The sequence below is a fragment of the Hyperolius riggenbachi genome, chromosome 10, assembly GCF_040937935.1.
Source record: "Hyperolius riggenbachi isolate aHypRig1 chromosome 10, aHypRig1.pri, whole genome shotgun sequence".
NCBI classification, from domain to species: Eukaryota; Metazoa; Chordata; class Amphibia; order Anura; family Hyperoliidae; genus Hyperolius; species Hyperolius riggenbachi.
The window spans coordinates 197,433,248-197,449,824 of record NC_090655.1 but is presented as its reverse complement, the minus strand read 5'-3'; the positions used below and the strand labels follow the sequence as shown (position 1 = coordinate 197,449,824).

The 16,577-nt window shown below is 39.5% G+C and overlaps 1 protein-coding gene across 1 annotated transcript in view; it reads right to left on the bottom strand.

Annotated features, from left to right (window-relative positions):
* Positions 1–15,761, bottom strand: part of P2RX3 (purinergic receptor P2X 3) — a 168,211-nt gene extending 152,450 nt beyond the window's left edge. Inside the window, exon 1 of the mRNA XM_068258255.1 lies at positions 15,478–15,761. Within this exon, the coding sequence (XP_068114356.1) occupies positions 15,478–15,596 (119 nt within the window). The 5' untranslated portion in view covers positions 15,597–15,761. The remainder of the gene's footprint in view (positions 1–15,477) is intronic.
* Positions 15,762–16,577: the final 816 nt, after the last annotated feature.

Sequence of the window (16,577 nt, the reverse complement as noted above, 5' to 3'; positions counted from 1 at the left end):
AATACATTACATAATTATGAATCATCTGCGAATATGGCAAAATCACGTGGTATGCCATCCAATAGGTCATTAACAAATAGATTGAAGAGAACTGGACCCACTAATGACTCTTGCGAATCCCACTTCTAGCGATTTCCCATTTTGAGTATGAACCATTTATTAATAGTCTTTGCCTTCTTTTCCTTAACCTATTTTGGTTCCTGGACGTAGAAACTACGTCCAGGAACCATGCGCGCTACCGCGCGCTCCCGCGGCCGATCGCGCGTGTGCACGCGCGCTCCCGGCCCGCGGTTCGTTAGCCAGGCAATCAGTGTATCGGGCTATGGTGCCCGATCACTGATTCCTCTCCCCCGCTGAAAAAGCGACAGCTTCTCTCGGAAGCTTCGCTTTTTCTGGCTGTAACGTACCCCATGCGTCGCTCTAAACGTGTGTTACGCTTAGAGTGACGTCATGTAAACAAACTCATGGCCGCCATCTTGTGGCCAAAAAGTAAAACTACAACTAAAAGTAAAAAAAAAAAAATTCAAACACACTTTTACATTATAAATCACATGTTTACATCCCACCCTCCCAAAACTACCCAAATAAAATGTTTAATATTAAAAAAAAAAAAAAAAAACATTACAATAAAAAAAATGTAAATATTTACATAAGGGTCTAAACTTTTTAAATATCAATGTAAAGATGAAATACTTCTATATATTTTTTATTTTAAACTTGTAAATAGTGATAGATGCAAAACGGAAAAAATGAACCTTTATTTCCAAATAAAATATTGTCGCCATACATTGTGATAGGGACATAATTTTAACGGTGTAATAACATGGACATATGGGCAAATACAATACGTGAGTTTTAATTATGGAGGCATGTATTATTTTAAAACTATAATGGCTGAAAACTGAGAAATAATGAATTTTTTCCGTTTTTTTCTTATTCTTCCTGTTAAAATACATTTACAGTAAAGTGGCTCTTAGCAAAATGTACCCCCCAAAGAAAGCCTAATTGGTGGCGGAAAAAACAAGATATAGATAAGTTCATTGTGATAAGTTGTGATAAAGTTATAGGCTAATGAATGGGAGGTGAACATTTCTCAAGTGAAAACGACGGAACGCGAATGGGTTAAGATGGCCACTAACAATACAATTTGGAGAATGATCATTTAAGTATGATTATTTGTATGAATTGATCCCGTCAATCTGATGGGATTGGTTAGTAGATTTTTGTCCGTTAGTGGTCCCACACGTTCATTTCTAATCTTTCATATGAATAATCGTTTGTAAATGATCGTTTATCAAATTGTACTGTTAGTGGCCACCTTTAGTGAATTATCTGTTCATGTATAGTGGTACCTGTTTCACCTGTGTAACCTTGCAGACTATTATATGCCTTACAATTGGAGTCATCTTTGATAGTTGATCATTTTTGTGAAGAGTAACAATAGTCTTGAATATACTCCATTTCCTCCAATCAGTCAGACTGTTATTATGCTGGTGTATGTGCATGGTGCGCATGGATACATTACGTTAGCTCCCTTGTGCGATTGGTAAGATGTGCTATCTGTCCCAGGAGAGGATGTCAGGATGTGTGCTCCTAATCCCTAGATAGGTTTGATGCAATGAATGTTTGCATGTCTGCACTATGCATGTTACAGGGCCAGAGTTAGGACACCTATGTTTACCTGGGTACTTCTGCGCAGTATAGGTGACTAAGCATAAGAATGCATTCTTCTGTGAACTAAGACCCTGGCTTTTAACTTAGCTGTAGGGATAACAGTGGTGCCTGGATGAGTGAATCTGTGAATGCATTTGTTTGAACATTTGCATGCGAGAGTGCGAAGGGTTAATAGAATTTTGTTACTTTATTGGTTCAGACAGCGGACCAATGGGAGCCCCGGCTACAGATTCAAAGATGCTTTGCCCGGGCTTCTATGTGGACAGTAATTACAGTGTTAGATACACTGTAATTACGCGACGGAATTTGCGGCGAGAGGCGTCAGGTGATCGTGGAAATTCAGCCAATCCCGAAATTGTGTTCCAGTCCAGAGCCTCCTAATACAATTAAAGTGACAACACATGCATTATCAGATATTGCAAGGCGTAAAACTAAGTGTCTCAGCATGCATGACCGCTAAGTGCACCTTTAAAAAGAGTACCTGTCTTAGAAGTGGCTGCAGGTAGAGCCTCCTGATACATTTAAAGCGACAGCACGGGCAGGGACCTTTGCACTATCAGTAATTGTAATCAGTAATTGCAATCAATGAGTGACTTTCCTGAGTTTAGTAATTACTTACATTAGCATAATTACGATTTAAAACGCAATTACATCCATTTTCGTAATTAAAATCACTGTTTCTAAAGAAAACACGAAATTACGAAATTTCACGTTAAACTCGAATTTGCGGCGAAACACGGAATTAAGTGACGAAAGTTTTGCTTACGGAATTCCTAATTACAGTTTGTATGGCAATGACGAAATTTCGTGACGTAGGGGCAAAATTCACGCCCATAATTACGGAAACATAAAAATTACGCAAATTTCCGCTCAACACTAGTGCGGATCCCTCTTTCGATTTATTGCAGAGAATCCCTGACTTACGAACGCCCACTGATACGAACCACCACCACTTTGGGGACTCTGCATTGTCCCAGGTTCCCCCTGTGTGTCCGCTCTGTCCTAATAGTGTCTCTGCTTCCCCCGTGTCTCTACTACCTCCCCCCCCCCAATGTCTGCTGATGACACGATCAGCGGTAGCTGTTACTAGAGGAGAAGTGCAGAAGAGAAGAGATCCCACGGGAGCTTCTGGATTAGGTAAGACACGCTGCTACTACACTTTTACTTTTACAGGGGGAGCAGGAGACATAGGGTGGAGCAGAGACAGACGGGTGAACGGACACACACTGGGGACAGAAGACATGCAGAGACACACAACGGGAGCTGGGGACAGAAGGGGGACACACGGGAACAGAAAGGGATACACTGGGGACAAAAGGGGACACACTTGGGACAGAAGGTGACACATAGGGGACACAGGAGGACACATGGGGGACACAGAAGGACACCAATTAGGGGAGAAAATCTACACGACACGGCTGGAACATGGACACATCAGGTTTAGTATATATATATTTTTTTTTCCCTGGTAAACCTAGGTGCATCTTATATTTAGAATCCGAATCATTTATTTTGCCAAGTACAGAGGAGTTGAACTCGGAACTGATTTGGGGTCATACATGTTCTGGAAGGAGTAGGGGGGGGGGGGGGTTGGTGAGAGTAGGTGGAGAAAATGTCCTCATATATTCCGGAGCGTCTTATACAGAGGAAAATGTGGTACTTGATTCCACTTGAATGAATGGATCATTTGATTTCAATAGATACTTGACCAAATATTTGTTTAACTATGTTTTCCTCATCTAGTTTCAGGACTTAAAAAATAGATGAAGTTTATTCACATAAATATATAGAAAATGTCACAAACTTCACAAAGTTTACAAACTTTCTAGACACACCAAACATATTTTTTCCCCTAATCCCTGTATCCTCAGCTTCTGCACAAGGCTAATGTGAGGAAAAGTGTCAACAGCCTTTTTAAAGTCTAAGTGTACTACATCTATAGCTTTTGCAAGGCCTCAAGTGTTTTTGTGCAGGTTGGATGTTTGGATGCTGGTACGATTTCTGCTCTATGAGGCAGCATATAACTTATTTTAAAGGCCACGTTGGATGAGAATGTACCCTGATTCAGTTAACTTTTCTCCTGAGCTTTCATGTTATCCATCTTTTTTAGCACCTAAAAAATTTACCTATGGTAGTTTAGAATAGTAACCTCAAACGTGAGTGACTTTGAGGCTAGGTTCACAGCGGTCAGTTCTGTAACACATGCATTATAACAAGACTGCAATGGAGACTGGCCATTGTCTTTAAAACAAAGCCTACATGCAGTGAGTCAGAATAACGCAATCAGTTACAATGTAGTACTGTGAACACTACCATAGATTTGTTGTGCAGTGAGTAGACATGCAGAATTATTCTGCACCTCAATTGAGCACTGTGATCTAGCCCTCAGACAATTTATTTGGAATTATTTTAGGGTTGCTGGTATATTATTATATTGATACGGTTTGATAACATCTTTAGAGAGAAAACTTAGGAGAACAGTTAGTTGAATCAGTGTGGAGTCTTATGCAAGAGATCTCAGGAGAATCCAGAACAGGACTCTGATATAAGAGGAATACAAAGCTTGCCAAATCGATATTGCATTTAAAACATTACCATTTGCTTGGTAGTTGTGCTGACGTTTTGGCTTCATTCTGGTCTGCGATACAAGTTTCAAAAAGAACTGAGAGAGAGTAATGTCTGTGCATCTGATCTGCACACTTATTTAGGGCTAGTGAATCAGAACATATAAAAATCACAGGCTTAGCATACTAGCACTGGGGTAACAAGAACCCCTGCAAGCATCGCTGTTGTAGGGGGTGTGTGTGTGTGTGTGTGTGTGTGTGTGTGTGTGTGTGTGTGTGTGTGTGTGTGTGTGTGTGTGTGTGTGTGTGTGTGTGTGTGTGTGTGTGTGTGTGTGTGTGTGTGTGTGTGTGTGTGTGTGTGTGTGTGTGTGTGTGTGGGTGTGTGGGTGTGTGTGTGTGGGTCTGTGTGTGTGTATGCGCTCGCTCCCACCTCCTGAACTCCTCTTCTCCCCCCTGCTCCACCGAGAACATGCAGAGCAGTGGCAGCTGCCACGGAGCGTATATAGGACAGGTCCTCATCACTACTCCATGTAGCCACCTGTGCAGCCAGCTTGCAGCTTCCTATCACTAGACATATAGTGTCGGGAGAGCTGCAAGCTAATAGGCTACACATTGCATCTACACAGAGTAGAGAAGAGGACCTGTCCTGTCGGAATGAGTTAAAGTATATGCTTCGCTGCAGCTGGCGCTGCTCTGAATGATGGGGGTGGGGGGTATTTGAGAGGCACGTGGGGTGTGGGAAGGAAGGACTGTCTAATGTGAAACACTATTAGAAGGTATTCAATGTTTTTACCTCTAGGCACTAGCTGATTATCTAGAAATTATACTGAGATTAAAATAGGAATGCCTTGAGCAGAAGAAATTACCAGCACCTCTATGGAATGGACAACATGCCGTTTCAATCACATGAAAGCAGAACATAAGTAAAAGAAAAAGAAAAAAGGTATTTTATAAGAAATTGCAATAATATATAATGTGGGAGATACTGCCCCATGGTGGCTAGGTGCATAGCACTCATGCTGTGCAAATGTAAGCCAGGTTAAAACAGCTGTAAGGCAACAGGTCTGACCATTAGCCTCCCATGCTACTGAATCCCTAAATATGTTCTTATTGGAATAATGTTGAGCTATCCTACAGGTGTGTCATCTCCATACAGCAAATGAGATGCTCTCTCAAAGCACTGTAGAATAATGTGCCCACATTTTATACACATGTAAGGCAAAATCAACAAAACATTCACAGGCAACAAAGGAAATCTCCAAAATATAATATCAAAAATTGCAATGTAAGCTTTAAGTGAACTGGCCCTTTAAATGGATCTGGCTGTACACAATATTTACAGTAATTGGGAGTGCAAACATCCAGTCTGCTTACGGCATTTCTAAGCACCAACACAAAATCAATTATTTACAACTAGATGGTGTTTTCAGTACAGTTCTCATCAGACAGTCAATAGTGTGAATAACACAAAAGCAAAAAACATTTTTCTTAACATGACTGATATATATTTAAATCATTACTGTTCATTTGTATAGTGCTAACACTGTTTCCACATTAAATAATTCAGATCAGTAAGGGCTTGTTCCTACATAGCTATTCAAACCTTTTAAAATGTTCATGTATTCATTACCGCAGTTTTAAGTGTGTGTAACCTGAGGCAATGCTGCCTGTTTTGTCTTTTTAGTCTTAGCTACACTTTTCTACTCTAAAGTGAAATATATATTTTTTGCTTACTTAGCTTTATCATTTTTGCTTAAGTTACCTGTGGGTGGAGACCCGGGGAATGGGGGGAGCTTATGATTGAATCTGGAGGCTTCCTTTAAGATCAAGGGGACCCCAGATATCCGCCTCTGCCTCCAGGTGAAATGCGTATATGAAAACTTATGTACCATTTGCTTATTTAAAAAAAAAAACACAGGTTTACAAATAGTTTTATCATTCTAAATTAAAGAGAAATACTTATCTTTAATGAACTATTCCATGCCAATATTCTGTAGAAGAACTTGATTAAGGAACCCCCGACGCGTGTACCCATTTCAGCTGAGGGGTGGACATCTGGGGGGGGGGCTTTGATTTTATAGGGGACTTCCAAATTCCACCATTAGCTGCCCCCCAGGACTTACACCCTCAGGCATACATACCCCCACCTCCTCCTGGGCACCACAGGTGGAGATGAGGGACAGAAGGGCAGGCTTTATAGCATGCCATGGACCATGTGGAATGGTGTAGCTCAGGGCAAGGAGCCCCATACTGACCATGCTCTAATGTCTGGCTATACCAGCCTGCATAGTTGATAAGGGGTAAAATAACGAGCATTACCTCCTGTAATGCTCGTTATCGCCTTCTGCTCCCCTTACTTACGATTAGCCAAAAAGTAAAAATACACCTACATACACACATATACTGAAATACATTAAAAAAATAAATCTCCCATTAGTTATTAAACTATTACTTCTCCCTCCCCTATAGTTACCAAAATAAAACAGCTGTAAAAGAAATAAAAAACCTCAAAGTGACAGCATTTAAAAAAAAAAATGCAATAAGGACTCAGCTTTTTTTTAAATACTGTTATATTTGGAAATAAGGGTTTATAATTAGTAATTTAGCATAAAGGAAGACAACATGGAAAAAATACACCTTTAATTGCAGATAAGATATTGTCACCATACATTGTTCTAGGGACATAATTTAGATATAATAACTGGGAGTCCGGGACAAATGGGCAAATAAAATGTGTCCGTTTTATCTACAGTAGCATATTTTATTTTAAAACTACAATGGCTGTGTAGCCCTGCTACAAATAGTGCAGCTTCTTTAATTTAAAAAAAAAAAAAAAAAACATGTATTTTTATTTCTGGCCAGCATCAGCTATGAGAATTAGTGCTGGCACAGGCTGTATTTACACAGAGCAAGCAGCCAGCACTCAAGATGGCTGTTCTGCTCTCAGTCAGGGGGCGGGTGTCAGTTACACAGGTTGGGAACGCCCCTCCAGCTGAAGAGGCAAGCCCTCTCTGATTTTTACCTCAGAAGGTGACACAGGCAGCGTGAGGAGAGATGACAGAGACCAGAGGGGGAGAAACTGAGCTGACAGAGAGAGAAATGGCATTCAGTAGCAGAGGAATTTAGCTCACTGATGACACACAGAAAGGGGACCATGAGAGACAGCTCCCTGAGTCAAAACAGGGAGACACCTCATCCACAGAGGAGTGAGAGATAGCTCAGCAAGGCCAAGGAGACCACTTCAGGAAAAATTGACAGATAAGTGAAATTTCACCACACAGAAACACAGAAAGAAAATGACAGGAGTTTTCCTAATAGTAATGACACAAAAATCAGACTGTCAAATCAAATCAGCTAAATATTCTTCGTCTGATTCTCTACAGTTAGATAATATATATACAGTGTGTGTGAGGAGAAGAAATGTTGTCATAGCAACACCAGAGTACTGTATAATGTGAATCAATGACTGTGTTTCCCTACCTGTCACCACAATGCTGATCAGTGAGAGAATCTGTGTGTGCACTCACTGGTACTGATTATTAATCTGTCTCTCCACAGTAAAGCCAGTCAGCCTGTGTTTGAATGCATTTGCTCTGTACATTGACTGTGCATATGCCTCAAGAATAATCCCCAGTGTGGCTCTGCCTGATATGAGTGGAAAAGACACTTACCTGACGATATTTTTGGAGTGTTAATCTCTCTGTGTGGAGAAAAGAGAATAACACATTAGTAAAGAAATTTATCAATTCATGGGAGAAAAATAGGAACTTACCCGTGAACAGATCTGTTGCTGTGTTCTGTGTGTTCTGCAAGTGAAGTGATTGCATTTAGAGCTTAAACCAACCTGCAGTGAGAAGTAATAAAAGGAGAGAATTGATACTTACATATGTGACATACAGGAAAAAGAAAAACTTTGATAACAATAAAGGGAAGAAACTTACTTCAGAATTATTGAACTGGCATCTTGGAGTGTGCTGCATGTAAAGTAAAGTAAGGTTATCATAAGCTATCATCTGCTTCAGGAAAAGATCTTTCATCAGCAACTTATCATCAGTTCTTTTAAAGGGGTACCCCTACTCCATGATCATATACAGGTTTAAGTGTGAATATGAATTCATAGCCACTGTATGGTTAGATAAGACTTTTGCAAGGAACTGAAGACTGTTATGGTCATTACCATACAGTAAGGACTACTTCGAGTCAGTCACTACTTATCTACCCAACCAGAAGCATTAGTCCATTTCCTATTTGGTTTCTTTCAGGTGTATTTGTTCACATACATGTATGCATACATATTTTTAGATAGGAAAGAGAAAACTGTATCGCTATAGACGTATTGAGAGTGAGATGAAGAAAAAGGTCTGATGAAGATTTGTGAAATGTGTATTTGCTGTGTTTTGTTCTTTGTTTTTCCTACAGGTGCAGGAACTTCAAGCAAGGTCCAAGTGCAGTAGCCTCTAATGATATTTCTGGAAGTACCTAACTCGATGGCCCATACCACTGCCAACAATTCTAGCCGGAAAGAACTGTAATTTGCTGGATTTTTCTCAGTCTCTCTGAGACTACGACTCGCAAAAGCTATTCTTGTTGCCGGGAAATAGTGCAGCTTCTTTAATTTAAAAAAAAAAAAAAAAAACATGTATTTTTATTTCTGGCCAGCATCAGCTATGAGAATTAGTGCTGGCACAGGCTGTATTTACACAGAGCAAGCAGCCAGCACTCAAGATGGCTGTTCTGCTCTCAGTCAGGGGGCGGGTGTCAGTTACACAGGTTGGGAACGCCCCTCCAGCTGAAGAGGCAAGCCCTCTCTGATTTTTACCTCAGAAGGTGACACAGGCAGCGTGAGGAGAGATGACAGAGACCAGAGGGGGAGAAACTGAGCTGACAGAGAGAGAAATGGCATTCAGTAGCAGAGGAATTTAGCTCACTGATGACACACAGAAAGGGGACCATGAGAGACAGCTCCCTGAGTCAAAACAGGGAGACACCTCATCCACAGAGGAGTGAGAGATAGCTCAGCAAGGCCAAGGAGACCACTTCAGGAAAAATTGACAGATAAGTGAAATTTCACCACACAGAAACACAGAAAGAAAATGACAGGAGTTTTCCTAATAGTAATGACACAAAAATCAGACTGTCAAATCAAATCAGCTAAATATTCTTCGTCTGATTCTCTACAGTTAGATAATATATATACAGTGTGTGTGAGGAGAAGAAATGTTGTCATAGCAACACCAGAGTACTGTATAATGTGAATCAATGACTGTGTTTCCCTACCTGTCACCACAATGCTGATCAGTGAGAGAATCTGTGTGTGCACTCACTGGTACTGATTATTAATCTGTCTCTCCACAGTAAAGCCAGTCAGCCTGTGTTTGAATGCATTTGCTCTGTACATTGACTGTGCATATGCCTCAAGAATAATCCCCAGTGTGGCTCTGCCTGATATGAGTGGAAAAGACACTTACCTGACGATATTTTTGGAGTGTTAATCTCTCTGTGTGGAGAAAAGAGAATAACACATTAGTAAAGAAATTTATCAATTCATGGGAGAAAAATAGGAACTTACCCGTGAACAGATCTGTTGCTGTGTTCTGTGTGTTCTGCAAGTGAAGTGATTGCATTTAGAGCTTAAACCAACCTGCAGTGAGAAGTAATAAAAGGAGAGAATTGATACTTACATATGTGACATACAGGAAAAAGAAAAACTTTGATAACAATAAAGGGAAGAAACTTACTTCAGAATTATTGAACTGGCATCTTGGAGTGTGCTGCATGTAAAGTAAAGTAAGGTTATCATAAGCTATCATCTGCTTCAGGAAAAGATCTTTCATCAGCAACTTATCATCAGTTCTTTTAAAGGGGTACCCCTACTCCATGATCATATACAGGTTTAAGTGTGAATATGAATTCATAGCCACTGTATGGTTAGATAAGACTTTTGCAAGGAACTGAAGACTGTTATGGTCATTACCATACAGTAAGGACTACTTCGAGTCAGTCACTACTTATCTACCCAACCAGAAGCATTAGTCCATTTCCTATTTGGTTTCTTTCAGGTGTATTTGTTCACATACATGTATGCATACATATTTTTAGATAGGAAAGAGAAAACTGTATCGCTATAGACGTATTGAGAGTGAGATGAAGAAAAAGGTCTGATGAAGATTTGTGAAATGTGTATTTGCTGTGTTTTGTTCTTTGTTTTTCCTACAGGTGCAGGAACTTCAAGCAAGGTCCAAGTGCAGTAGCCTCTAATGATATTTCTGGAAGTATCTCCAAAATGATAGTAATCGATTGGTCGGTTACAGCTGAAAAATGAGAAAAAATATATTTTTTCTTCTTATTCCCTTTAAAATGCAAATAAAATAAAATAATTCTTATCAAAAGTACCACCCAAAGAAAGCTTGATTTGTGGTAAATCCCCCTTCCCCCTAAATATATATACTGTATATAATTTCAGTGTGATAAGTAGCAACAAACGTATTGGCAAATTAATGGAAGGAGTGTAATGTGTAAAAATTGCTGTGGATTTTAAGGGGAAATAACCTGTGTAGGGAAGTGAATTGAACCTGTGTAGGGAAGTGATTAAAATCTTTAAGCGCCCCCTCAAAACTCAGTTTTTCCAACAAGCATATGATCTAACTTAAGCCATATCCCCTTAAAACCTCTGGCCAAGGTGTACTCCTTACTAGATAAAGTAAAAACACACTGCCTCTGGGTATGAATACTATATACTACTCTTATAATTTGTCATGCATTTTATTCATCATGTTACATTTGTCACAGTAATTACTATGTCTACCAAGTCAGTATTTTGTAGCAGTGTCTATATTTGGTGTATACAATTTCCTGTATTATTATGTACACCATGTTTGTGTCTTGCTTGCTACCACTATTCTCTTTAACACGCAGTGCAAATTTGTTGATGATTGCATAAATGAGGGATTTGCAATAAGCCACAGATCTCGGCAGCTCGGCGCCAGTGACTTTAATGTAAGATATGAAATCCGTCTGCAGATTCATAAAAAATCATGCTAAGTGAGATTGAGGCAAATTTGCTGCCAGTCCACAACTGAAAATTTTGCTAACTCATCCCTAATAAAAGCATTTGTCTAATGGCAAACTGCAGACCACCTTTACAAATGGGTTCCATCATTTGAAACAAAAATGCCCATATTTTCTTTAAATCAGGCAATATTTGCTTAAAATGTTAATCGTGCAGTGCACCGCAAAGGGGAGGGAGGGGGTTATTGCATAACTGAGGAGGGGGGCAGCTGACAGAGAGCTTTTACACATGAAAGGAGGTGGGAACACAGTGAAGAAGAAAAAAAACTGCTGAACAAAATTTAGGCCCTTAGACATTTAAAAATGTCTTACACCCCCTTCTGAAACCCTTAGTCTTTCCATTTGCTACTATGGACCCTCCCCCATCTTTAAAATGCTTTAAATGACTGTTTATTTTTTAATGTGCTTGTGTGAGCAAGCTCTAATTGTCCCTCAGTGGGACTCATAGTCTCACAGCACCATCATACTCCAGGGCCAGTTGTGTGAGAAGCATAATCTAATGGCCAGCATGAGCAAGCTCTAATTGTCCCTCAATGGGATTCACAGTCTCACAGCACCATCATACTCCAGGGCCAGTTGTGTGAGAAGCATAATTTAATGGCCAGCATGAGCAAGCTCTAATTGTCCCTCAGTGGGATTCACAGTCTCACAGCACCATCATACTCCAGGGCCAGTTGTGTGAGAAGCATAATCTAATGGCCAGTATGAGCAAGCTCTAATTGTCCCTCAGTGGGATTCACAGTCTCACAGCACCATCATACTCCAGGGCCAGTTGTGTGAGAAGCATAATCTAATGGCCAGTATGAGCAAGCTCTAATTGTCCTTCAATGGGATTCACAGTCTCATAGCACTATCATACTCCAGGGCCAGTTGTGTGAGAAGCATAATCTAATGGCCAGTGTGAGCAAGCTCTAATTGTCCTTCAGTGGGATTCACAGTCTCACAGCACCATCATACTCTAGGGCCAGTTGTGTGAGAAGCATAATCTAATGGCCAGTGTGAGCAAGCTCTAATTGTCCCTCAGTGGGATTCACAGTCTCACGGCACCATTATACTCTAGGGCCAGTTGTGTGAGAAGCATAATCTAATGGCCAGTGTGAGCAAGCTCTAATTGTCCTTCAGTGGGATTCACAGTCTCACAGCACCATCATACTCTAGGGCCAGTTGTGTGAGAAGCATAATCTAATGGCATGCCTTGAGAGGGAACCCACACAAATGTGGAGAACCTACAGACTCTGAATTATGAAAATGACAAGAAATGACATTGAAATGACTCTGAAACGACAGCATACTGAATTGGAAACAAAACGTGGGACTCCAGTGCTGCAAGTTGTAAGTGCTAACTACTGAACCACTATGCCAACAGTGTGGTGATAAGCTCAAGCATGTTAGCTACACCTTTCTACTCTAACATGAAATATCGTTTTTTGCTTAATTACCCTTCAGTTAAGCTTTTTGCATTTTAAGAACTGGATTTTACCAAAGCAGGTCAACAGCAGATCAGGCAAACATCTACTCCAGTGAGGTCATGTATTCTCACAAGAATCAGCATCGCCAGAAATACACCAGTTAATCGACTGGCTTCATTAAACAGCGTTAAGAGCAAATAATTGCACTAGTATTTTTAATTAAATATAGTTAAAGTATGGAACGAGAAAGTTCAACTGAATTGGTGTGAATCTGCAAGAAACTAATGATTTTATAGCAATCAACAACTTCAGCGTATTTAGGCCCATATGCAAGTAACGTTTTCTCCTGAGTTTTCTTCTAGTTACTATTTTAACACCTTGTCATTGTCAACAAAACTCCAGAAAGCAACAAGATACTCTAAATTATATTGATACTATTTTTTCAACTACTTATTTAATTGCAACATGCTGAAAGGTTATTTTAAAGAGAAGATGGAAAATTATCTCCTTGGAGAAGACTCAGAAGAAAAAGTTAATTGCATATGCCCATATGTAATTAACTTTTTAGTTTTTTATTGGTCAACCACATAAAATGATAGTAAAATCTATGCATGTATAAGTCCCACTGAATACTTCTGAGCGTAAATGCGTCAGGTGAGGTGATAAAAAAATGGTCTTTGGATACTTATGCTACATACACACTTGAGATAAAAGTCTTTAGAAAAGGCAAGATCACAGACCAATTTTACCCCCTTCCATGTAGTATGAGAGCCATACCTACACAGTCCTATTCTATTGAGCTGAACTCCCCATCAGATAAAAATCTTTGCAAGAGGCTTCTTACAAAGACGCTGTACACATTCAAAAGATCATCATCTGCAAAAGATCTGTTCCTGCAAAAGATCCATTCCTGCAAAATGCATTCATATTCTATGAGATCTGCAGATCCTCATACACACCTTGTTTAACAGACTTCATCTGCATATCTGGCAATCATCTGCAGATCTGAAAATCCATCCTGGTGGATCTGATCTGCAGATGATCTGCAGATGATTGCCTGTTAAACAAGGTGTGTATGATGATCTGCAGATCTCATAGACTATGAATGCATTTTGCAAGAATGGATCTTTTGCAGGAACAGATCTTTTGCAGATAATGATCTTTTGAATGTGTACGGGCATCTTTGTGCAGAGCATCTTGCAAAGATTTTAGCTGATGGGGAGTGCAGCTCCATAGAATAGACTGTGTAGGTATGGCTCTCATACTACATGAAATGGGGTAAAATTGGTCTGTGATCTTGCCTTTTCTAAAGACTTTTATCTCAAGTGTGTACGCAGCATTATTATCCTGATCATGCATTTCTTCTGGCAAATATCCAACCTGCATGCATTTTGCAGCAAAATTGCTATAAACTTTGAAAAATAGCAACTCACCGATCACGGCCAATCTAGAATAATGATTGGAACCTCTCAAGTTTGTCATTTAATGATTTCAGTAATGCAACATCATAAACTTGATTTATCAGTACCTTGTTATTTACATTAGAGACTGTATATGTGGACATGTTTGTAGATGCTCTTAGCATTTATTATTAGTTCTAATACTTTAGAAATTAAAATACTTTTTAAAAATTATTATTTAGTATTTATATATTGCTAACATCTTCCACAGCCCGGTACAGAGTGTATAGTCTTGTCACTTAACTGTCCCTCAGAGGGGCTCACAATCTAATCCCTACCATAGTCATATGTCTATGTATGTATCATGTAGTGTATGTATCGTAGTCCAGGGCTAATTTAGGGGAGGGCCAATTAACTTATCTGTATGTTTTTGGGATGTGGGAGGAAACTTGAGTGCCTACATCCCCATGCTCCCCTATGTCTTATACCACCCAGGGTCTGCTGTAACCGAAATTCACCATCTGACCTACTCATTTGTGGTAGCAAGTAGCATCCACTGTACCATTTAGGGTGCTCATTAATGATAAATCTTAATTGTACAATCTGACCACTTTTATGGAATATGAGGGATTACCTAATGTATCTATTCATAAATTCACTCAGTTTACACTTCTACCACAGTACATAGATTTGGTAAGATTGTCACATTGATGAAGAACACTTTTAAAATATATTTAATATTATGAAAAATATTGGGGGAAGCGGCAACACCGCAAGATTGGCATGAGCAGAGTCAAAAACACAGAAGATTTTTCTCCTGGCGGACTGAAAGCGCCAGAGCTGCAGCCACTAGGATGCACTCTATAGGCAGTAGCACTGTTAGGGAGACTTGCCCAAGGTCTCCTACTTAATAGATGCTGGCTTACTGAACAGGCAGAGCCGAGATTCAAACCAAGGTCTCCTGTGTAAGAGGCAGAGCCCTTAACCATTACACTATCCAGAGCAACAGCCGGGAAATCTAAATCAAAGTTGCCAAAACACAAAGGATAAAGGGTGGCTTAAATCAATAGACAATGAAATACCTCTACAAGGTGGACAACACAACAGTCATTTCAAATATGTAATCTAAGGAGCTGTAAAGTACCTCTCACAATGTAAAGCATGTACAAGATTGTTCAGGTGTGTGCAAGAAGTGTTGTACACATTATAGTAGCCCGTAGCAACCAATCAGAAAAAAAAAGGATTTTTTACTGAGTACAGTAAGTGTCAAACAATTTTCTTTATTTTGAATTTGCTTTCCAAATAAATAACTTAATCCAACAATTTATACTAGTAAGACATAAATAATGAACAATTACTTACCACACAAAATAGGTTATAATGAGAAGCTGTACTGCTCTGTTGATGACACCGATGGTCCAACTTTTAACCACTACAGACTTGGTTGTTTCATAGGTGAAGAAATCGGTGACACAACCCATGGTTCAGCCTCAGCAAACTTTTCTGGAAGAGGATTAGGCAGGTCCGCTATTGTCAGCTGTGTCCTTCTATTCTCTGTGCTAAATCAATTCTTCTTACAATGCTTCTGGAAGGTGTTAGAATCACAGCTGCTTCTTCGGAGGTTTGGTGCTTTAGCACTTTTCAGAAATGCAGCAGAGAATTCTCCAAGCTAATAGTCATACATTATTAAAGCTTAAACTAACAAAGCCCCTTTTGATCTACAACATCAAATTAGATTAATGTGATCTTAGAAATTGTCATAAAAAAAATTGGATCTTCAGTTCAGTTAAATTTTTTATAAAAAGTTCCTTAAATATGTTTTATTGATTTTATTGTATTCTTATTTTCTCTGTTGAAGGAGCCTCTGAGATTCTGTGTATGCAGTCCCTTGCTTTACCTTAGTGCTGTCTTCCCCTTACTTGTTCTTGTCTGAGTATCTCTCATCAGATCTTTAAGTGATGATGCTTCCTCACTACCGCTGATGAAACCAGAGTTTGGGTTAAAATCCTCAGTGGACTGTTAAAATGTTTCAATTTGCCAAACTCAATTACTGTAGATGAAGTCAGCAGCAATGTAATAACATCAAGGTATAAAAAGACTTTCCACATGCTTGCAAGAAGCTGTGGGAAAGATAACACACTTAACAATGAGGGCAGAGTTACATCTACAAGGATTGAGCAAGAGACTCTTCCTAAGGCTCAGTGTCAATTACAGTGGGCAGTGGAGATTTGTGGTAAAAGCTATGGATCTCAAATGGAATAAAAACAAATTTACAAAAATGTTTTCAGGAATGTGGTATTTACAACAGGAAGAGGATCCCAAATGACATGAGAGTAACCAACAGCCTGTAAATAAATCTTCTCCCACATAAAAAATGTTCCTAAGGGCATTTGAGGAAATATTTAGCAACAGTAAAACAGAAAAGATATATAAATTGTTGGTTGTTACGATTAAAAAAATGT